Here is a 22,344-nt window from a genome sequence, read left to right as displayed (position 1 = left end):
ATGCAATTTAGTACATTTGCAAAGAGGGCCAAGGAACGAGAAAGACATGTGCCCCCAGAGCTAATCCAGCACCGCACCAAAAGACAGAGAGAGCTTGGCTTAGCACAGCCAAATGGGGGAGAACCCTGCCTGCTGCAGGGGGACGGGGCACTAGTGCAGCTGCAGGGCAGCAAAGCCTGCTAGTTCCACCATCGCTCTCCCAGCAGTCACTGTGGTAGCACCAGCTCTGGCCATGCAGCTACAGGCACACTCCCTGCCCCAAAGGGAGGGGTAGAAACGGACACGGGAGAGCACGTGTGTGATCGCTGCACTAGTGTGCAGAGCTAGCAGCTCTCTCTTCCCTGCTCCCACCTCAGCTCCTGCATTTCTCCTGGCCCCCAAAATGGGTCACTGCACCAGGGATTCCCAAGAGATGCTTTAGCCCTGGTCCTTTTTGCTTTACTGATGTTTTAGGGGACATGCTAACTGCTCCCTAGGAAGAAAACACCCATCCAGTCCCTGCTAGCACAGCATGTACTCCCCTTGCTTGGCTGTCTTTTAAAGCGAGACTCCCAGGGATTGGCCAGCTCCAGGGCCCTGAGGATGGTGATAGAGGCTGCCATTCCTGCACACCCACAAAGAAACAACCCTGGTTGTGGCCCAGTGTTTGGAGGGGAAACAGCAGCACAATGGGACATTGTGAGAGCAGCGCCGAGAGAGCTGTGCAGAGCAGCGGGGGAGAATTCTTCAGGCAGGCTAATCCCCACGTCCTGGGATTGGTGAGCCAGGGGCCCCGGGTTAGCTCTGTGAGGCCAGCCCAGCACCTGACCCTCCCAGAGCAGCACTTGCGTTTGTTTCTGTGAACTGGGTGATTGTTTGGCATAGGCCAGGCAGGCAGCACCTCGGGTTTTCAGACGGATCCTGCTGGGTACAAGTGTTGGGCGCTGAGAGAGGAGCACAGGTTATTAAAGAACTAGTCTGAGTTACTCCTCACCCTTCATGCTATTTCATTTCACATTGCTCAGCTGAGGCACGGAGTTGTTTTCCCTGCAAGCCGGCAGGGCAGGCATGGCAGAGGGAGGATGGGCGTTCCGATTTCCTGTACTGAGTTAAGGGCAGGGCATGCGTTTCCCTGCCCTTACCCCACTTAGCTCGCATAGCTGGTCAGTACCTTGATTTGGGGCATTCGTTAGCTAATTGCAGCTTCTTGCTCAGCTGTTTCTTCTGGAATTGGGTTGATGCTGGAGCAGTTCTCAAGCCACTTACAGAGCTTGGGGGTTTATAGTAATAATTCTCTGCCCTGCTCTGGTGCTGAGTTTCACACACTGACCCTCTGGCCAGCAGGCACGTATTAACTCCATTTGACCGTAAGGGTCAGTGCCTTGCATACAGCTAAATGCCAAATCAGCGTGCAGAGGCCAGGCCTCAGGGCCAGAGCCCTGCCTGTGCTACACCCAGGTGGTGGCTCCTGGAGGGTCACTGGTGAACATTAACGTCATGCCAACCTACCCGGCAGCGATATGGGGTTTTGGAGGCAGGTCGCCCCCGGCTGCTTAGCCTGCAGCTCAGACAGTAAAGGTCTCTCACGCTGTGGACTTTGGCTGCTTTGCTGCAGCCACTGGGCGATCAAGCAAGTGGAGGATGTGCCCTAAGGATCCCCAATCGGCTCAAGGTCTTGCAGGCACTAGCCAAGCACTTGGATGAAATGCACGTGAATCCCTCAGAAGGCATAAGGCAGAGGTTTGCCCCTAGTTACACAGGTCAGGAAAGCACTGCTCCCTCTCGCATTCTGCACTGAGATGCGAAGATCATGCTGGAAAACAGGCCCACCAATGCATGGGAGGTGTGTTTTCAGCGAGCTCCCCCCCGGAGCCAGGCAAACCATTCTAGCGAGGTCTCCCAGACTAAAAAAGCCTTCATTTAAAACCAGGTTTGGCAATATGGTCTTTATCTCAATTTCAGACACAGGAGCCCAGGTGTGAGGTGCTGGGGGAGGGTGGTGTCCCTATCCATGCAGTGAGGCTCTCACGCGTTACCCAGAGCATGCAGTGCTAAAGCAAAAAGCACAGGAGCATTCAGTTTCAGTCTTTTGGGGAGATAGATTTAAACCTGTCACCACCTCTTGCAGGACTCTTCATATACCTATATCTCACAGAACTGGAAGGGACTCTGAAAGGTCATGGAGTCCAGCCCCCTGCCTTCACTAGCAGGACCAAGTGCTGATTTTGCCCCCAATCCCTAAGTGGCCCCCTCAAGGATTGAACTCACAACCCTGGGTTTAGCTGGCCAATGCTCAAAAAGAACAGCCCCTGCTCGCAAGAGGATGGGCCATTTCCCTGCCCTTGGACAAAGGATCATGGGAACCCAGACACACATCACAAGCCAGCAGCCTATTTACCATGGGCACAGAGCCAAGTGTGCTGCTTGTCACTCAGGCACAGCAGTGCAGCTCAGCAAGCAAGTGCTTTTTAGACAGCCTAACCCTGGAAACATCCTTTCCAAAGCTTTCCATCCCCACCGAGTGGCCACAGGCAAGAGCGGTAACAGAAGAGACATTTAAAACCATGGTGCAGTGCCTCCAAGCTCAGCCAAACGCTGCTAGGCAGTCTTCCAAGAGATGCCCTGGATGCAAATGGGAGCGATGTAGTGCTGCAGCCATCTTGGCACTAACTCTTCCTCTGGTGAAGGATGCAGGGCGTTGGAGGGGATCTCGACTTGCAGAGGGAAACCCAGGCTCCCGTTTGCTACTAGCAGCAGCTTGTGCAGTCATCTCTTTGGAGATGAGACCAAACCCATACCACCAGAGCAGAGAGATGACAGGGCAGCTACACCTGGCAGCCCCAGAGCAGGAGGTGGCTTACGGAGAGGAGAGCATCAGTGCAGTAGGCAGGGAGAACACTGGGTACAATCAACATCCCAAAAGTAGAATTTTATTGATGGAAAGGGAGAAAACTAAAACCAAAGACAGCCATAAGGAGCATCCAGACAAAGCGCCATGACTCTCTGGCAGGTTCCCTCACAGAGAGCTACTCCATAGTCAATTTCCTGTCATACAGAACTGAACAAAAACAAACAGCGCAAGGTTAGTATGCTTGTTAATCTACCACCGAGCAGAGCCTGCCTGCGTGGTAAGGAGAGGGATGCAGCCAGGCCAGCCCCCTGGGGAGCTGTAGGGAAGCCAGGTTCTGCACTCCTGGGGAGAAGAGCTTCACTTTCCTGACTGCTGCAGCTCTTGCTATTCAAGGGCATTTGCATGCAACAGGACCTTTGTTTCCTGAGCTCTCTGCTCCTTTCCCAGCAGAGGGAAAAGCCCTCTGGGACCTCAAGCAGTGCGTTGTGACCTTAGAGCCAAACAGGAGCAGATCAAGCAACACAAATCCTGCTTCCAGGAAAAATCCTCCTGGAGAAAGCAGGTGGAGAAATACAGGGAAGTGTATGAAACACAGAGCCCTCAGCGCTGGCAGGGCTGCTTCTGACCCAGGCCAGATAGTGCCTGCGTTCTATCAGCCTCCTCCCTGAATCCTGCCAGGACAGAGGGGAGGACAGCGCCAGGGGTGTCGCCCTGACACGCTGGGCTAAGAACCCCGCACAACACATTCAACCCAAAATATTCTTTAGCATCAACCCACCAGCACATAGCAGGCAACTTGGGCAACACACGAGGGGCATTTCCTGGTTCACTGCTGTACTCTGTGTCTGCAGCAAGCCAGTGGTAGAGAGGAGCAGGCAGGCAATACAGGATGAGAAGAGAACACCCCCAGACTAGTGTTCAGTAGAAACACTATTTATTCCCCCTTTTCGGTTACATGTGGACAGAGCTAAGCAGTATGACAGAGGACATGCACTTCAGGCTGACTTGCATTCTCCTCACCACAGGAGTGGCTGCCCTTGCAGTGTCTTAGCTCCTGCTAACTCTTGGGAAAGCTGCTGTGACCCAGGGTTTTGCTTTGCAGTCTGAGTTAAAAAACAACTGAATAAATATCGTTCCAAATGAAGTCAGGAGAGGATGAGCCTGTGGACCAGCTGCTGCTCTCTCTGGCAAGAGCCCTAGCCCAGAGCTGCTCTGCTAGCGCAGCCTTGCAAATACAGCTGAGGCAGTTGGTGGAGTTTTGCAGAGCCCCCTACACAAGGAGACACCAAGCATACAGTAGCAGAAACGTCAGAGGATCTGGGCTGAGCTGTCCGAGCCCCTACATGATTTCGTTCCGTGGGTCGGAACGGGGACGGGCAACGGTCAGAATACACGACGATCAAAATAAAACTTTGCTCTAGGCCAAGAGCTGGCATTTCCAGCCAGGTTTGCCTTCTAGTCTTTGGCTGTGAAAGCAGCTTGCTGCTCATTTCTAAAGGGTTTCGATCGACCTTTATAACAGTTCTGTTGAGCTTCCCACACGGTGAACCAAGGTTTAGTGCGCAGAGGCGCCTGCAGCATCCCTTCCTATGATGTGTGTGTGTGTATAGATGCCAGCCCTGCCAGGTATATTAGCTCATGTGGGTGGATACACCAAGTGTCGTTTCACATCGTTTTATGAAGTATAAAATAGGAGAAGGGAAGGAAACTCATTCTCAGCTGTTCTCTCTCCCCTTCCCCTCCCCAGAGAAAGAACAAAGGTTAAGGGTCAGGTCCAGCAAGGCCTATCGATCCATTTCATCCAAAAGCGGTGTGGCGTCCCCAGCAATGGACATGGGCGTGCTCTCGATCATGGGGCTGGGAGATGGACGAGGGGTCAGCCTCTGCTTCTGTTTCCTCCGCTCAGCCTCCTTCTCCTGGAGCCACTGCTCGGCCATTTTCCCCCAGTCGATTGCAGCGTGGCTGTTGGACCTAGACAGGCAGAAGCAGGAAGTGAAACATTCAAATAGCAGGAGCCCAACAGGGTCAGTTTCCCTCCCCAGGCACTGCCTTTGCAGAAGGGTGACACTACCGGATGCCCCAACGTCTCTCTCTTCTATTCAAATGCAGGCGGGTGACAGGGCAGCCCACGCAGATGTCCTCCCCCAGCACGGTTACTGCCTACCGGGACCCACTGGCTCTGCAGCCCGAGGCAGTGGCTCTAGCACGCATGCAGAACTCCGTGGACCGTGTTCAGTTATGTCTGAGGTAGCAGATTCCTCACAGCTGCAGAGTGGCTGTTAGTCAATGGGACTCATTGTGGCCAACTTCCTTAGCAGACTCCGTTCCGCCCTCACGCCTGGCCGAGGAACGGGTTCTCGATTCAGTGCCACACTGTCACAGCCCCTTGGACTGGCTTCTCCCCCCCCGCCCCCCAATCAGCACCATGGCCTGAATCCATTTCCTCAGAGCCGATGGGCTGGGACTACGCTCTTCACCCTTGCTCAGCCGCAGTGCTTGCCAGACACCTCTTCCCCTGCCCTTTGAGCAGGGGCTGGGCCCCCAGCGCCACAGCCATGCAGCCTCCTCCCCCCGGCCTGTTCAGCACGCCCCCTACTGCCAGCAGGAAGACTTATGGCAAAACCGTATCCTGCTGCCAGGGAAGTGCTCGTGTGTGGCAGGGCAAGAGCGGCTCAAAGACAGCAGACAGCTGCACACACCCAGCACCACAAACGAGCTACTCACTTCGGCTGCTGCCTCTGCCTGGAACTGGATGATGGCTGCGACTGGGTGGACTGGGGTGTAGTACTGGCCTGGAGCTGATGGTACTGAGGTGTTGTAATTGGCTGGCTGGGGGTCGTGTAGGAGTAGCTGGGGGTCATCAGAGGGGTGGCCACCGGCTGCTGCGCTGGAGTTGTGAAGACCTGCAAGGGGACGGACACCCTTAGGTTAGTGCGAGGGTCAGGGCACCACTGGGGCTAGGCTTGACACAGATGCCCAGAGCACAGCACGTTCCCTCACCTCTTACCCAGAGAGCAGGAGGCAGGGTCAGGCCCTCCCTACACATCACCAAGCTGCCATGCCTTCCTCAGGGAGCGGCTTAGCACCACGGCAGGGCTTTGTGGGGACTCCGATAGGCCCAGATGTCACCCCCCGAGTGCCTAGCCCAAGGAGGAGTATTTTAGCTGAGAGCTTCCCAAGGCGGCAGGGGGCATCTGTTGCACCGAGCCCAGCCTAGCCCTTCCTGCAGCTGTGCCGAGCGGGCAGGTGCAGACTCACACGAGGAACTGCTCAGTGGTGGGTTGGGAGCAGAGTCCAGGGCCATCTTCGGGCACGAGGCAGAGCTGGAGCACTCGCCTGCCTGTGTACCTCCCAGCTGAAAAGCCCTGCAAGCTCAGCACATATTTTCATAGCTAATCCCTTTCATGTGCAGCTCTATGCTGTGGATACTGAAGCACATCATGTGGTTTCGTGTCCCTCTCCCTCACCACCGGGTCCCAACCAACACCAGGCATGTTCCTTGGGAGCCAGACAAATCTTCCTCACAGCCAGCATTGCATTTCCAATGTTCCTGGCCCTGGGGGCATGGAACAAGGCCCAGGAATCTGCACAGCAGGGCTGAATGCTGCAGCTAGGCCCCTGGCTGACCACTGCAGGTCCATACTGCCCTTCGGTATCAGGGCAGGCCACTGGTCCATACAGTCCATTGTGCTGTCTCCTGCACAGCCAATCTCTAATGCCGCAGAGGAAGGCAGCACTTCCATGAGAGACAGCCCGCTGTGCTGCTCTGATGAGAGTCCTACCACTCTGGCTTAGGTACTCAAGATACACCTACATGATATGCACTGCTGCCCCCTCCACTGCCTCCATAGCCATACTGGCTGGATGCCCACTGTGCAGGCGTGGCATTGGGGTTCTGCCCTTGGCCCGTCACCGCTGCGATGGCACTGAACATCTGCGAGGTCATGTTCTGAGGCAGCGCGTTCACGGCTCGGGTCAGATCTAGAAGAGAAAACCCCGAGTTCCAAGTGAAGACAAAGAGAATCTGACTCCTGTCCAGGGACTAGCTTCGGAGTCAGCCTCCACAGATCTGCCCAAGGAGAGAGGCCGGTACTCACCTGCCAGGTTAATGTTAGCAGGAGTAGCATTGATGGAGGCTGGGGTCCGGGTCCTGCTGCTGCTGCTGGGGGTGATACCTTGTGAAACAAAAGAGAGAGATGTGTGTGACACCCTGGCACCCCAATAGTCACCACTCTCTAATGTGCCAAGAGAATCCAGACTTCAGTGGATCTGGGAAAGGTTCTGGATTTGTGATGAGCAGCGGTATTCACAGGTAACCTCCTCTGTACACCACCAGGAAGAGAGATGATCTGGGATTAGGGGCTCCTCTGAGCAGCTCAGCTAACTGGGCTATACAAGTCCTTGTAACTGGAAGCAGCTACCAGGTCTGACTAATTGCTGATAGATGCTTGACCCACTTCCATTCAGACTATCCAAGGAGCACGAGCCAGCCCTTAGTCTGATTTCCTGCAGGACAGAACAACCCTGGTGATTAGGATTTGGGGGTCACCTGGCACTGGGTCCTGATAATGATCCTTAAACCACCGGAAGAGCCCATTCACCGTAGGGAAGATCTGTCCCCGGTACCGGAATCCCTCTGGTGTTACCGTCACGTACTCTATCCTGTAAGGTCGGGAAGGGGGAGAGACGAGCACATCACGCTGCAGCACAGTTTCACCGATTACTGGCAATAACCAGCTCCACCCAACGCAGTGGGAGAAAGGGACGGGGAGGGCACATGGTGCCCAGATACATCAGAAATGAACCCATAATGAACCCATAGTTATCTGAGGCACAGACTCTGCTAGGATCACCCGCCTTCAATCAGCTTCCAACCCAGCCCCAGTAACACTTGGCCATTACCCTGGAAATGCCAACACCTGCGGAATCCATACCCTCCCCTGTCGAGGGATGGGACATGGCTCACGATGGCCATGTGGTCAAAGGCATCAGGAGCCAACCTGATGAGATGACACGTGTGAGGCACCCGCAGGCCAAACTCCAGGGGTCAGGGCTGCTGCTACACATTGAACCAGAGCAGAGTCCAAGAAAAGTCAGGCAGGGGACAAGCCTAGGCCCAGGCCCTGCAGTGACTGACAGCCAGCTGTACCCAGCAACATACATGCACCACTGACCTCGGTTTTCCTCGAGGTTGGTATCCCAGAAGGAATTTGCCAGGTAGCTCTTTACAGGCACAGATAAAGTAAGGAATAAAGGTCGGCTTCTCCTTCTTGGTCTTTATTAGAAGTTCCTCCAGTTTCTGGTTAGAGGGGAAGAGAGACAAACACTCCACTGAGATGCTCTGTGCAGCCCGGGGGCAGCGCCAGGACTCAGAGGTGCATGCTGCCTAAGAACACTGCAGTGCTGGCTTCTGCCCAGCCCACCCTTCCCCATGGCCGTGTCCAAACAAACAGCATCCAGTGGGTTCATCCAGGGCTCGTTTCACAATACTGAGTATGGCACGTAGGACTGGGAGCTGTGACCATTCGGTGGAGGCAACTGGGTGGTCCAGATGGACACACTCGTGCTTACTTAGGTCAGCGCTCCAGACAGTGATGTGAGGGGAGGAGCATCCCTTCATCCCCGCTTTAGGGCACTTGTGTCTTGTCTGAGAGTACTTCCCCTCGAGTGGGGAAGTGGCAGAGTTGGAGAGGGAGAGAGCCCTATCTGCCCCTGCCTTTGTGATGTGCCAGCACTGTCAGACTGGTGCAAAGGCAGGGCCCTCCCTTTCCTGGCGTAGACAGTGACATGGCCCTTCAGACATTCGGCCCAGCAAGCCAGGCCAAGCTCTCTGCTGGTTCTACCGCTCCAAGCTAGCTCCCTCCAGACCCAAAGCTGGGAAGTGACCAACACGAGCACAGAACACATGAACCTCTTCTATCTTAACACTAACTTGAACTCAATGGTTAGTGTTTGCACAGAGGCCAGGAGACTGATCTGGGGCAGCCAGCTGCACCCAGCTTTGCTTCTTACAGCTCTGCAGCAGCCCCTCTGGGAGGCTCACCTTCCTGTCTCCGCCACTGCAGTCTTGGTAGTATTTGTGACTTAGCAGGTCTCTAGCAAAAGACGCCATTGGCTGGACATAGCGTGCGACGATTTCATCCAGGTCCTCGAATTCCTTGGAACAAACAAAGAAAGAGCCACTTTATCCTGAGTCTGACTCCTGATCTTCCAGAGGCAAAACTGAACCCACTGCGCTGAGCGATGCCCAGGCCTTGGAATCTCAGATCCTCTTAACTCTGGAAGGCACCACAGGATGACTAGTGCCCATCTGCAGTGGAGTGCAGGGCAAGTGTCCTAGCTCCCGGGACAGCCCGCTCCCTCAGACACGTGCTCTGTAGGATTAACGTACCCCACCTGCACCAGTGCAAGTGGGGGCAGCTCAGTTCCTTACAGTCTCAGGGATAAACAGCGACCCTGACTCTATTGGACAGGCTGGGGGGGCGGGGGAAAGCACTTTGTTCCTCAGACTAAAGGAACAGCTGGGAAAATGTAGCACGGCAATCGGTCTTGCAGTGGTTGGACTAGATCAGGGTCTCAACTGGTGGGTCGAAACCGACACGGGGTGAGGGCATGAAAGGCAATCGGGAGTCATGAGGCATTGGAAATACAATCTAAAGCAATCTCATTCCTGACTCCTCAAGGTCAAGTATTCTTTGTCAGCCTCCTGAAACGCACAACAAATACGTTGCACAGGCATTGATTGCACTGTTATCATGGATCCATTTCCCCCTCACGTTTACCTCAGAAACAAATGTAATGGAGATGCCTTGTTTTGTTTTTTTACACTTCAGATAAGGGGTCACAGCGACCTGAAAAGCTTGAGAATCACTGAACTGGATTATCTAATGGGCTTTTCTAACACTAATCTCTACAATTCTTTTACACAGAGCCACCAGTTACTCTAAAATCTGAAGAGGGGGCGGGCTGCCGAGTATTTGCTCAGGAAATGGAAGTGACTGACATTGGAAGCTGTTCCCAAACAGTCCGGATGCACCTGTGAGAAGAGTGAAGCCTCAGGATGATCCTGCTCACAGGCTGTCCAAGGCAGTTTCCAGATTTCCACACCACCTTGTTTCTAACCCAGCTTTATGAAGCCAGGAAAGGTTTCAGTTTGATGGCCTATTTGTAAGTAATGTATGCCACAAGCCAGCACCCCAGCTTTTGCTACCACCTCTGGGTTCTAAACTCCAAACCATTCAATCCTTTAGCAGTTCCTCTGGGGTGACTGTGCCCACCCCCCTTGCCGAGTCAGCATTTCATCTTCTGTTAACTGGGCTGGGATCCACTCCCCCCGGTTCACGTCCCCAGTCACGTTCCACCTGGCTCTTACCTCTGTGTTAATCCAAAGGGTGGAGCCCAAACTGAAGGCGTTCTCCTTGCCCTCCTCTCGGACGTCCACATGTTGGTAAATCCCATCGTTCACCTTCCAGGTGACAGTCAGGTGGTTCTCCCCCTTGCTGCTTGGCCGGATGATCACATCGCCTTGGTCCATGGTCTCCATCATCTTCTCAGCTTGCTTGAAGCTGATGTTGTGGAATGACGGGTGAGCGATCACCCTCTTGATGTATGCTGTCGGACACAAGTGGGCAGTTAGCATTCCCACGGCAGTGGTTTTATTGCAAGGAACATCCAATCACATCTCTTTTCCCTGGGGCAGACTGAGAATGTCCATGTGCCCGGTTCTCAGGGCCCTAGAGAAGGGATACTCACTTGTGCGCTGCTGCTTCCTCTTGTAGTCTTCTTCCTGTTTGTGATCTGCTGCCTCAGCATCAAAGTCATAGTAAGTGTCTTTGGGCAGCTTCCATTCATTGTTCTTATCCATCAGGTCTGACGTCCTGCAGGTCAGGTCTGCACTGAACTTCTCAATGTCTATCTTCATGATCCTACAGTGAACAGTCATTCCCACCTGCGGAGGAGTGGCAGATTGGATTAGTCAGCAGGTGCAACTCACATGCTGCACCTGTCACTCGGCGAGTGTCCTATCACAGCCACACTGGTGTGGTGGGCTTACCTCGAGTATTTAACAGGACACATCAACCTGAAAATAAAAATCAGATATCCCCCTGAAAGCTGTTTATCTAGCACTGTTACAACGACCCTACAGAGGACTAGACCTGGAAGGGATTAGAGGAGAATCGGTCTCTTCCCCAGTGTGTTTTCTTTGGCATTTCACAGCCCTTTGCATAGTCAGCTTCCTTGTTCTGTTGCTGGTGTCCCCTAGTGCCTCTGAGCTGAAGGAGGAAGTGAACAGACAGCAAGCAGCAGTCAGGTGTGCACACACACGCACGCACACGATGGGGTGGCAAGGGGAACACCTTTTTCAAGCCTGTCCAAAAGACCCTTCTAAATGAACAAGGGAGCAGAAAAACCTGTAACATTTTAAAGGTCCAGGTCACATTGTTTAAAGGGGCTCTAGCAGAAACTGGAATGTTGCAGTCCATTTAAACGTGTTTAAGTTGACAGCGTCCCCTTAAGGGGATTGCTAGGAGACCTCAGATGTCAACTGGATAGTCCTTCATCTAAATGTTCATTCCCTCAGCAAGGATCCCAAAAGGAGAGCGCAGAGGTCAACCCTTCTCTGGTAATGATGTGCACACCTGCATTCTATACCCATGGGATTTTACGAAGAGGGCCCTGGTCCCTGTTCTGAAGGAGATCAAGTAACTCAGATAGGCCACAGAAATGGATTCAACTAGGAAAAATAACCCTGAGTGAGGGATTCAACTATAGGAGAAACTATCACAAGCGAGGGGAAAATGACCCTCCAGGAATCTAGCAGCTGCTCCTTGAGCTATTTCAAAAGCTGGGAACAATGGTCAGCTCCTCATGAGAATGCCTTCTAGCCTCCCAGGCTCTGGACTTCATTCCAACTGTAATAAATCCTGCCCAGTGTAGTATGCAAACTGATTCACACAGTTGCCACCAGCAGCTAAGGGAGACTTGCAGTCTGGGAGAAGGAAGGGAACAAGAACCTAAATTCACTGTTGATTTAGAGCCCACAAGGGAAAGAGCAGTTGCTGGGATATCTGGGGAAGGGAGAGAGAGATGAGCAGGACTCTGAGCCTCTGGTACCAGCTCTTTAGAGACAGCCACTTGGAGCCGGAAGAGATGCACTCTGCTCTCCTACCTTCACCCTTTCTTCTGGCCGCTTAACCACCTTGTCGCTGAGAAATTTGGTTGGTATAAAGCCAGTGACCCCATTGTCCAGCCGCGTCTTCACCCCAATAGCCTGGCCAGGGCAGGAGCCACTGTCAAAGTGATTCCAAACCTTAAGGAAGCAAAGGAATAAGAGACTCAGCATGGAAAACAATTTCCGAAGGCAGCACAAGTACAATTCTGTTAGACACAGGAGACACATTCAAGCAGGGGCCTGGCTGTGCCAGAGCAAGGGGTAAGTTCTGGAACACTCTGGCTGTAGCAGCAAACTGGAGAACCTGCAGCAGCCTCAAAGAAATTAAAAGACAGAGGTCTGAGTGACTGAAACTGATCCACGTAGCATTCCTAGCCCGTTACCCTCGGCTCATGGCAGGCAGGTTTGCTCTGCAAGCAGGAAGGTTACAATGCTTAGGCTCCGTCTACACTTACGGCAGCGTGCAGAGTACAGGCATGACACATGTAGCCACATGCTGCAGTCAAAAGGAGGCTGCGTTTGCAGCTGGCACTGCAGCCTGTAGCCGTATGCCAGTGAAAGGCGTCAGCAGTGGGGAGGCACCGGGCCACTGTGCTGCTAAAGGTTGCAGTGTAGCTGTGGGAGGCACTGCTTGGGTGTGTAGAAAGGCTGTGTAGGTTCTGGACCCTTGGGGTTCAGGTATGTAGGATGCTCCTGTACGTCCCTCACTGTCTATGCTGCTATTCAGACTGTGCCAGCTGGGCCTGCCTTGTCTGCACCCTGCACGCAGCTGCAAGAGTCGAAGTCCCTTTCAATTTGGAATCACAGCTCCGCAGTGAGGTGGGTTCTACTGGAGTCCCATGGCTACCATGGGAACTGCTGACTACCCAGGGTCCTGACTATCAGGGCTGGAATTTGCCATTCTTAAGGCAGGACCCCAAAATACCACCCCATCGAAAAGCAGGATGTCTGTGCTGGTGCTTAAATTGAGACAATGGGGGTGAAATCAGCTTATTTTCTCCACCCCATGGGTGGCTTCTTTGCATAAAACAGAAGAGTGCTGACTCTGAACAAACCCACTCTGACTGTCTGTGGGGAAAAGGTGACCAATTGGCTCCCATCCCATGTCACACCTAGTCAGAAATACTGGGCAACCCTCGCACACAACTAAGTGGTGCTGGCAGGCCTAGAAAGAGGCAATTCCAGAAGCACTAGTGAGGATTCACATTAGGGTTACAGCTAAAGGCTCCCTTAGGGGTTGAGGGCCCATTGTGCTGGGTGCTGTCTGAACATGGGAGGCGCAATCCCTGCCCAGAAGGGTCTCCTCTCTCAGAAGGCCCCTCCGGTACTGCAGTCCCTACAGGATGCTCCGGGGCAGCGACACATCTGAGCAGCCTGACGATGGAGTCAGCGTCTGCAGAAGCAGCCCAGTACTTTACCTCGCTGAGCTCTGGGAAGTTATCCTGCTGACAGAAGGGACACTGCCAGAGGCCAGTCTCGTCATTCCGTATGGCCTGATCGTAGCTTTCGCCCTGGGGCCTCCTATGGGCTATTCCAGTCACATTGCAGGTGATCATTTTGCCTGGGGAGAGGAAACAGGAGTATATCAGGCACATGCAAGGGTTGGACAGTGCCCTGAATGGGATGCCATGCAGGCCTCCCGGAGGCTACTTGGATTACTTAGGACTCCCGTACCTACGGGTGGCATTCCATAAAAGCCATCAAGTGCAACACAAACGGTCTGGTTCTGCAGCACTCCAATGAGCTGCAGACCTTGCACCGATCCCAGTAAAGGTTCACGGAGCTGCCATTCTCCCAGACCTCCGCTGCCTGGCGCAGCTTGTGACTGCAGCTCTGTAACCGATGGAGACCTCTGTGATGGAGTAGGGTCTGTCTGTGTGGGGGATGGGAGAGCCGGGCATGTCTTTAGGTGAGGGACCGGATTTTTAAGCCTGTAACCTGAGCCAGGTAAGGGGGAGGGGGTTAGCACCTTGGCCGGGGAAGCTGGACAAAGGAATCGGCTGGCTGGAGGAGGGGCAGTTCAGTTTCGGTTTTGGGCTGGGTGATGGGAATTCAGGGAATCCTATGCTGGGATCCAAGCCCTGAACCCTGAGAAGGGCTCGATTGGGGGGTCCTGGTTGGGCCTCCAGGCTCTGCTGTAACCTGCATTCCTGTTGTCCAATAAACCTTCTGTTTTACTGGCTGGCTGAAAGTCACGGCGAGTCCCAGGAAGAGGGGTGCAGGACCGGACTCCCCCACACTCCGTGACACCCTCCCAGGTGATCGGCACGTACCTATGTAGAAAGTCTCTGGTGTTTCTTTGGTCAGCATATTGAAGACCTCCTCTGTGTTAGGAGAACGGTATGGGGTTCTCAGATCCTTGTATCTGCAGCTCAGCTCAGCTCGGATGTCGTACAGAGTGATGTGTTTGTCACCATAACCCTGTTTGTACAATGGAATGGTTTAATGTTTGTAGGCCAGCGGTCATACTAGAAAAGGGCTGGAAGGCAGCTCCACCCCTGCTCCCTCCCCTTCACAGACCTGTCTCTCCAGCTCTTCAGCAAAGGCATCAAGATCCAGGTCTTTCAGACGCTCTGGGTTTTCCAGGATCTCCTCTAGCGCTCCAGCTGGATTGGCATCCTCTGCTGATTCGTCGTACTCTAGGGCATCCACTGCCATTTTTCTTGCCCATTCATAGGTTTCAGGGTGGACCCTGGACCCATCTAGGACCTCAATGTAGGAATCCGTGCTAAACAAATTCAAACACACGCATCAAATTGGAAATTCTGTAGGAGGCCAGAGGTGCATTCCAAGGTCATAGGATGCAAAATGACTAAAGAGAATGTGCTGCTGCTGCTATTCACTTTCACAGTTCACCGCAAAATTTCGCTGTTTAAATGAACAAGAATTCTCTTGAACATGAAATTGAGAAGGGCAGAGTGCAGCCTGCAGCCACCCACATTGTCTGGGCATAGCCCGGTTGCTACAGTGCACTTTGGCCATCTGATCTAAAGAGAGCATTGCACATCAGGGCTTGCACTATAGCTGGAAGCTGTGGCTATAATTTGCTCTCTCATACTAATTAGGTGTGGTTAGTTGACAATGCAACCCTCTGCACCAAACTGCTTCAGAGGTACCAAAACTTTGCCTCAGTCCAAGAGACCCTGCATTCACATTCCTGGGGTCTGTGTCCTGTAAACGCCCAAGCCCTGGCACTTGGAAGGGCCAGAACTCCCAGGGAGAGGAGCAAAGCTGAAGAGTTCACCTGGCTGCCCTCTTTGTTCCCAGAGACTCTCCCAAGCCCGGGGAGATAAAGTAAGAAGCAGCCCAGAGAGCACAGCACTGAACACAGCATGTTCCCGGCCCAGAGACCATCCAGAGATTAGAAACTGGTTTCAAACTGCCCTCACGCTTTCTATTTAACACTAGCTTTGGTTATTAACATTATTTTTAAGCTCTATACATTTCTCCACACAAACTCCCACAATCTTCCTTCCAGTTTACAAGCCAGTTCAATTTTTGTGTTGTGCTATTGCCCCAGGTTCGGGACTGTTAAAAAAAAGTGTTAAAAATAAATCAATGAGCGAGACTAGAACTAATCAAAAGGGTCTGTGTGGTGAAAGGTACAAAGACACTAAACTAGGGAAGGACTGATTCTAGCTTTGGTTTCTCTTCACCACAAAGGACCCCCCACAATCACAGCAGCGAATTTGTGCTGTACTGCACTGCTCACCCGAATGTTTAGGTTGAGTTGGCCTAGAGAGAGTCAGATTAATAACCAGTAATAAACTCACTTGGCTGGACATGAAAGGCTGCTGCACAGAAATTCCTAGGAATACTGCCCCTGCGGAATGGAATCCCTTTCAGCCAGTCAGTCAAGTACTAAAAGCCCATGCAGCTCGCACGTCACAGCATGCAGCACCATCCAATACCAACCTGTCACCCAGTGATGCTGTGTCAATTTTGATGAAACCAGCACAATTGATGAAGACTTTGGGTCCCATGTGACACATAGTGACTAGCTGCGTCCGGTTCTCCAGCCTTGTGTTGTTTTGTTTCAGGATCTAAGGGAGGAGATTTCAGCATTAGCTTTGCAATGCAGCACACGGAGGGAACGGATATCCCAGCCCCAGTGGAAGACAGACAAGGAAAGAGAGGCCTCAGACTGAATAGTAAGGGGTTCAAAGAGTATCTGGTACAGCCACCCTGCTCCTGTCACATGGGCCCTTGCCTTGCCGTACAGGAAGCATCTCAAAGCCACACTAAGGGAAGATGTAAAAGCAGCACCACATGCAGGCAGGACTGCCACACTTCTCGGGGTGAGGAGAGGTACTTGGCCTTTCACTTGGTGCTTCCTAAAGCAGCTGAGTGTTCTGATACCACAGCACAGCCTGGCTGACACTACTGCCATCTCAGGAATTTGCTGGGATTGACAGATCTGCTGAGGATTCCTAGCCACACCGGGGAGAGCAGCCCACACACAGCTCCAAGTTCACTAGCAGTACAATAACCACACTCTCTTGGCCCCATGGGGACAGTGCTGTCAGACCACGAGCGCAGGCCCTGACACTGTGCCTCCCAGCGCTGCAGCCACGATGCAGCTTGCACATAGCAGTTTTAAGGCAATGTCAGCTATGCGGTAGCTGAGACAGCTCCATTCTTACCTTGAGCAGGTGAGTCCCTTTGCGTGGCCCTAAGCCACAAACATACTGTAGCAGGGCCTGGCTGTAAGGGTGAGCAATTGCCCGATTGACGTCCACTCCCACCTCATTCACACGGTTTATGAACTCACAGTAGAGGGCATTCAGCAGCTCCTCCTTCACCACGTGTTCCTGCCGAGGGAGAAGGGGGTCACCATGGGGCAGGTCTACACAACGCTGGTCAAAAGCAAATCTGGGCTGACTCTGGTCCTCGGAGGTGTAACCCCTCCCTTAGGCTCAATGCCTGTGGAGGTTTATCTTGGCAAACAAGGCTGCTCTAAGGCCACAAGGAAGATGAGGAATGTGCTCTAGAGACAGGGATCAGGGAGGAGTCGTGCTAGTTGGACGTATTCTAGAACAGGTGGACGCCACGTTGGCTCAGCTTAGGGCCTGTTCCTGCTGTTGAAAGTTCCCAGGCTCGTTTCTTTCTGACCGAGACCCCTGTAAGGAACAGTTACCTGCAGAGGGTGAAGCTTCAGACACAGGATATCCTCATCAGAGCTGCAGACCTGAGCAAACTCTATCAGGGGGTCCTGAATACGGCGAGCCAGGGAGACGGCTTGGCGCAGCACAGGGGGGTAATCCCGGAACTCGTTCTGCAGAGGATCAGAGACGTGGAGCGAGGCTCTCACTGCTGCTAGTGCCCACATCGCTGCTAGCACTAGCACCGGTGACAAGTGACACCAATGCAAAAAAGCACTTTTCAGTACTCAGGGCAGGTTGGGGGAGGGGTTCAAAGGCTCCCAGGGCTCTTCTGTAATTAGAAAGAAGGCTCCAGCAGAAAGGAGGAGAGGATAGTTCTAGCTCCGTTTTGTCCAGTTCCTCCCCATATTAGCTAGGTTGCAGCAACTCCCTTCTGCTCAAGAGGGCAAGGCTCCATCCCGACCTTACCAATATATACCCACCACTGAGTCTCTTGGTGCATGTCTCTTCAGTCATCCCCAGCAGGATCCTTTCACAAGCCCCTCCAACCCCAAACCCTGACACACCTCGGCCAAGGCTTGATCACCATGCAGTAGCAGAGACCGCCAACCTGCCCAAGGTGGTGGGATTTCAATGAGACGGGCTATCCTCCCAGTGACCAAGGAAAGTCAGGCCACTTGGAGGGAGCACAAGAGGACAGGTGCACTGGTGCTTTACCTCTGACTTCCTGCTGTTCATGTAGAGAATGGCCAGCTCATTGTCCACTAGCTCCACCCCAATGGAAGACAGCTGCTGCCCCTGATCCAGTTCATGCACAATCCGCTTGACGTCCTCCATCAACATCTGGGCATCTCTGGGGAAACATGGCCAAGGGGGATCGGGAGGAAGACAAGAAAGCTGGACACTCAAATCACACTGATCTCCAAGGCAGCTCCTGCAGTGGGCGTGTCACATCCCCAGCTCCCAGCCCCTCTGAACTGACCATCGGCTGTAGGTGCTAACAGCAAGAGGCTCCGTCAGTCAAAAGCACCAAATCAGAAGCCAACCAGTGAATTGAACGATGCACAGCAGGTCTCCTGGGGCATCTTAAGCCCAGTTTGTGGCTTAGATCGCTCTAACTGGTGAAAGGTGCTGGACTGGCAGCCCCGAAGCCTTTGCTATACAACCACCGACCATGGACACTTGGGCAGTGCGAGCTCCCCACCCTTGTGCCTGGTATGAAGGAGAAGGATGCTCACTTGCCATGGTCTCTTCACTCTGCTGCAGGGGCCAGCTGACCACTAGCAATAGGACTGAAGCCACCCACTGCCACTGGCCCACACGAGAGAGGTGTGGCCTACCCTGCTCCAGGGCAGCAGGGCGATCCCAGGCTGGCTGATCTGTGTAATGCTGGAGACAGTTGAGTTCTGGGATGAGCATTTTCACTTGGGGAGGACGATAGGAGCAACTGACAGATACCACCTCTGCAGGGGTAGGTGCGCCATTAGCACTGCAGAGCAGAGAGCCAACACCTCACCCTGTAGGATCTGCTGTAGGAGCAGCACCTGAGTCCCACCCTGCTGAAGGCGCAACATGGGCAGGTGGCAAGGGGCGGGGAGGGGGAGAGGGAGAGGGAAGAAAAACGGATGGCCGGGGAGGGATGGCATCGCGGGAAGCGGATGCCAGAGCTCATCCTACCTGTTCTCTCCTGCAATTGTCACCACATGAGGCTTCTTGTTTAGAAGGAATTTTTTCAGAGTTTCGATATCCTGGGCCTGGAGCACAGAAAAGGAAGCAAGAGGCTCCATGGAAACAGGCTGGTTACTAGAGCTTCCCAGTACCACACGCTGAGCACGTGTCCCAGGCTGCGGAGCTCCATTTCACAGGGCAAAGCCTCAAACCTACCTAAGGCACTGACCTGCCATGACACTCTGCCAAACAGAACACAGAGTGGGGCTAAGCGCTGGTTCCTGGCCTTTCCCAGACAGCCCCGGGAAGGGCCAAGCTGGCTCAGCTGGGCAGAGGCTAGAGGTGACCTGCTCATAGAGATACAGGGACAGAAGCCAGGAGCCCTTCCCAATTTCCACTGAGCCATGCTGCCTATTGCTAGCTGGTGGGTGGAGGAGAAGGACCATGAAATGGCAGCTTGAATACTGCAGCACAGGCAGGAGCAGTGAAGCCAGCTCCAAAAGGGGCAGAAGGACCAATTCAGGCAATCTGTAACTAACGGGCAGCAAGGCCTGTTTCTGCCTTTCCGTAAGCTGGATGGGCCTTTTCCAAAGGCACTTGGTGCAGCAGGCAGGGTCCCTCAGCAATCGCACCTGCAGACCCCGGACTGTCCCTGCTCCTGCCCCTTATTCAGCACTGGCCTTACGGCCCATACTGATCTGGTGTGCAGCAGAGATCGCTTTCCAAAGTGCTTGCTTACGAACCTCTCACCCAGCCAGAACACACCCCCTCCTCGCCACTCACTGATCCTAGGACTCTTCCATTCATAAATACACAGGTTTGCTCCCAATTCTGATCCATCGGCAGGATGCAGCCAGATACGTCTCAGACCCAGCTCTGACCAACATGCTTGGGATCGCTTGCTGCTGACTGCAGTCCACATGCACTGTCCCACTTCAGGAATAAGCTAGAGAATACAGCCCCTGCCCCAGCTCACCTTCTTGTCCCGCTCCTCCTCCCGCCAGGCATTCCGTCTCTTGGTGAAGTGCGGCAGCCGGAGGAAGTCTGTAACCTCGCCTTCACCATTAACCAGGGCACAGAACACGGGGTGGTCTCTGCAAAACAAACAGGATCCCCCTGAAGTGACCAGAACAGGCTAGTATGGCAGGTAAACTCAGGAGCAACCCTTTCCCTCGTACCTGGCGGAGGAGAATGCAATGCCCAGCACCCGAATTCCCTTCCCCTGATTTTCATCCATGAAATCATCGTCTTCCTCCACCTGCTGGTCTGGACGGTAGGGAGACACCTTTAGCCAGTTGTATAGCTTCCGGCTGCAAGCCTGAAGGACAGGAAGAGGGAGGGGTGTGAGGGAGAAAGCCAGTCTCCCTCCCTTCACATTCCATCAGGCACATGGGCCTCCACTGGGCAAAGTGCAGACAGTGCCTTGCCCTGAGCATGACGCTGGGGTGAGACACAGAAGCCCAACAGAGCTAGAGATGCTGCTCCTTCCAGCCGGGACAGCCTGCTATCAGGCCTTCCTTTGGGGCCAGAGCTCATTGCTAGGATCTGTACAACCTCATAGGCCAGCAGCTCCCAGCACAGCACTCTGAGCGATAGATCTTGTCCCCGAGGAATCTGATTCTAGAGCCAAGGAATTACCTTGCTCACTGCCACGGCAGTCAGGATCCCTAAGCCCCAAGAGATTCCTGTTTCTTCAACACAGAGCTGGACATCCTCCAGGGACCTACTGTCCATGGTGCTCTAGCACATACCGGGCCTGGGGACTGACGGACTAGAGCCCTGATTTGCAAGGTCTGACAGGTAGAGTACCCTAGTGCAGGTGACCCCTGAATGGGCCAGTTAGAGCTGTATCTAATGTTCCTCTTTCCTTCCTAACCGGGGAATGGAACAAGACTGACTCACGGATGTTCCTGTGGGTCTGTCACTGACCTCCTCCTGCCTCTTCACTATCCTCACGTACCCCCATCAAAGGACTCTCCCCTAGACTGCCTCCTACACGTCTAACCTGTGAGTGTGACTGTAGCCCAGAATGCAGGCGATGAGTCAGCACTCTCACCTTAATGACGTACTCTTTGGCCTCCACCAGCAGCTTGTTCTTCAGTTCTTTACCCATCTGCACATAGAGGAACTGGTTAAGGGAACGCTCGATGGCCATCGTGCGCTGACGATTCCACTCCTGCACCTGGTGGCTGAACTCGTCGCGGTAATAGAACTGCTTGATTTCCTCAAAATACGTCTGGTCACTCCCATAACTGTGAAAGGGAGAGAGACGGGGGGGTGGGGGGGGGGCGCTGTCACGCCAGCTCCTGCTGAGCAGCCTGGACCTCGGGAAATGGGGTGCTCTACAGCCTTCCACGCAGGAGACGTCTGCATCCCCAAAGTGGATGTGGAAGTGCTGCAGGTCCCCAGAGGCCAGTGCCCAGTTTCAGCCCCAGCAGAGCCTATTCTACCCTACTGCTGAGGACTACGCCTCAGGAAAGGGTGGATATTAGGCTGTCACCCTGTAGACCCTCCCACGGCTGAGCTGCTTTGGTCATGCTGGGGTCTCTTTACTTGTGGCCTGGCCTGCATGTACTCCTAATTAAATTATTGCTGGCAGAGGCCTGTGCTGCGAAGTGGTGGTTCCTAAGGGCTGGGGAGCTCCCCATTGGTCAGCTTCAGGGAGGAGCTAGCTCTCCCCATGTTCCCTTAGCCAGCCTGCCAGACAAAAGGTCTGGTTTTACTCATCTGAGGGCTGTGCTAGCAACTTGCCTGGAAGCCCAAAGCCCCCCCAAGTCCACATAATGAGGGGCAGCGTGCACCCATCCCTCTAGGTAGGAGCAGACTGGTGGCTGGAACAACTGGAGTACTGCACTGGGTAGCTCCCATATTCATAGACCAGATCTCTGGGGAAGTGGAGGAGGCTCCACAGGCTGTACTTTAGGTGCCTCTGTTGGGATAAGCCTCGTCTGTCTGTCACCCCACTGCGTCTATTGTCCTGATACCAGGATTGGTACCTAAGGCCCTGTCTCATTCCACAGCATTATCTCAACTGCTCCTGTGTCAGTGAACCCCTGAACTCGGCTGCCACTGAGAGGGGAACAGGGCTCCAGTGCATGATGGGAGCACCAAGGGAAGTTGGCAGGACAAGCGTGGCAGTGGGGCCCTGTCAAAGGGGCTCTGAGGCTACAGGGAGGCAGGGGGGAGAATGCTTGGGCAGAGCTGGCCTCACCCCTCGACACCTTTCATGTCAATACTGATGTCGATACTCAGCAGCCCCTCCTCCTCAGCCAGGCAGATTTTCAGAAACTGGTCATCTCGCAGCTCCTTCACGGGCTTGTTCTTCAGGTACTTACAGGAATACGCATAGTGGGCCTCATCCACATCCTGCCGCCAGAAACACTGGTGAGTCAGCACCCTGAGGCCTTGGGTAACAAGACACCCCCACACCCACCCACACACTAGCAGCCAGCCTGGCCATGTCTACATTATGCAGACTATAGCGGTGGTGCTGTGGCTATGCTGGCATAACCCAACAGCATGGCGCAGCCTACACTGTTGGGAGGGGTTCCCCAGCGATGCAGGAACACCGT

At 53.8% G+C, this 22,344-nt stretch overlaps 1 protein-coding gene across 6 annotated transcripts in view; it reads right to left on the bottom strand.

Annotated features, from left to right (window-relative positions):
* Window positions 1–2,893: 2,893 nt before the first annotated feature.
* Window positions 2,894–22,344, bottom strand: part of SUPT6H (SPT6 homolog, histone chaperone and transcription elongation factor) — a 40,670-nt gene continuing 21,219 nt past the window's right edge. For 5 of the 6 annotated variants that reach the window (XM_030537055.1, XM_030537053.1, XM_030537057.1 and 2 more), the window contains 22 exons: window positions 21,984–22,138; window positions 20,829–21,024; window positions 19,951–20,090; window positions 19,749–19,866; window positions 18,782–18,858; window positions 17,822–17,957; window positions 17,140–17,277; window positions 16,646–16,813; window positions 15,918–16,045; window positions 14,523–14,730; window positions 14,276–14,423; window positions 13,421–13,563; window positions 12,000–12,140; window positions 10,583–10,778; window positions 10,203–10,441; window positions 8,874–8,987; window positions 8,005–8,129; window positions 7,380–7,492; window positions 6,928–7,005; window positions 6,645–6,811; window positions 5,555–5,733; window positions 2,894–4,801 (listed from right to left, as the gene is read on the bottom strand). In XM_030537055.1, coding sequence (XP_030392915.1) covers window positions 4,615–4,801; window positions 5,555–5,733; window positions 6,645–6,811; window positions 6,928–7,005; window positions 7,380–7,492; window positions 8,005–8,129; window positions 8,874–8,987; window positions 10,203–10,441; window positions 10,583–10,778; window positions 12,000–12,140; window positions 13,421–13,563; window positions 14,276–14,423; window positions 14,523–14,730; window positions 15,918–16,045; window positions 16,646–16,813; window positions 17,140–17,277; window positions 17,822–17,957; window positions 18,782–18,858; window positions 19,749–19,866; window positions 19,951–20,090; window positions 20,829–21,024; window positions 21,984–22,138 — 3,294 coding nt within the window. In that variant the 3' untranslated portion in view covers window positions 2,894–4,614. The remainder of the gene's footprint in view (window positions 4,802–5,554; window positions 5,734–6,644; window positions 6,812–6,927; window positions 7,006–7,379; window positions 7,493–8,004; window positions 8,130–8,873; window positions 8,988–10,202; window positions 10,442–10,582; window positions 10,779–11,999; window positions 12,141–13,420; window positions 13,564–14,275; window positions 14,424–14,522; window positions 14,731–15,917; window positions 16,046–16,645; window positions 16,814–17,139; window positions 17,278–17,821; window positions 17,958–18,781; window positions 18,859–19,748; window positions 19,867–19,950; window positions 20,091–20,828; window positions 21,025–21,983; window positions 22,139–22,344) is intronic. The other variant, XR_003997008.1, reaches the window with a different exon arrangement.

Source organism: Gopherus evgoodei, chromosome 17 (assembly GCF_007399415.2).
Source record: "Gopherus evgoodei ecotype Sinaloan lineage chromosome 17, rGopEvg1_v1.p, whole genome shotgun sequence".
NCBI classification, from domain to species: Eukaryota; Metazoa; Chordata; order Testudines; family Testudinidae; genus Gopherus; species Gopherus evgoodei.
This window is presented reverse-complemented; position numbering and strand designations above follow the sequence as displayed.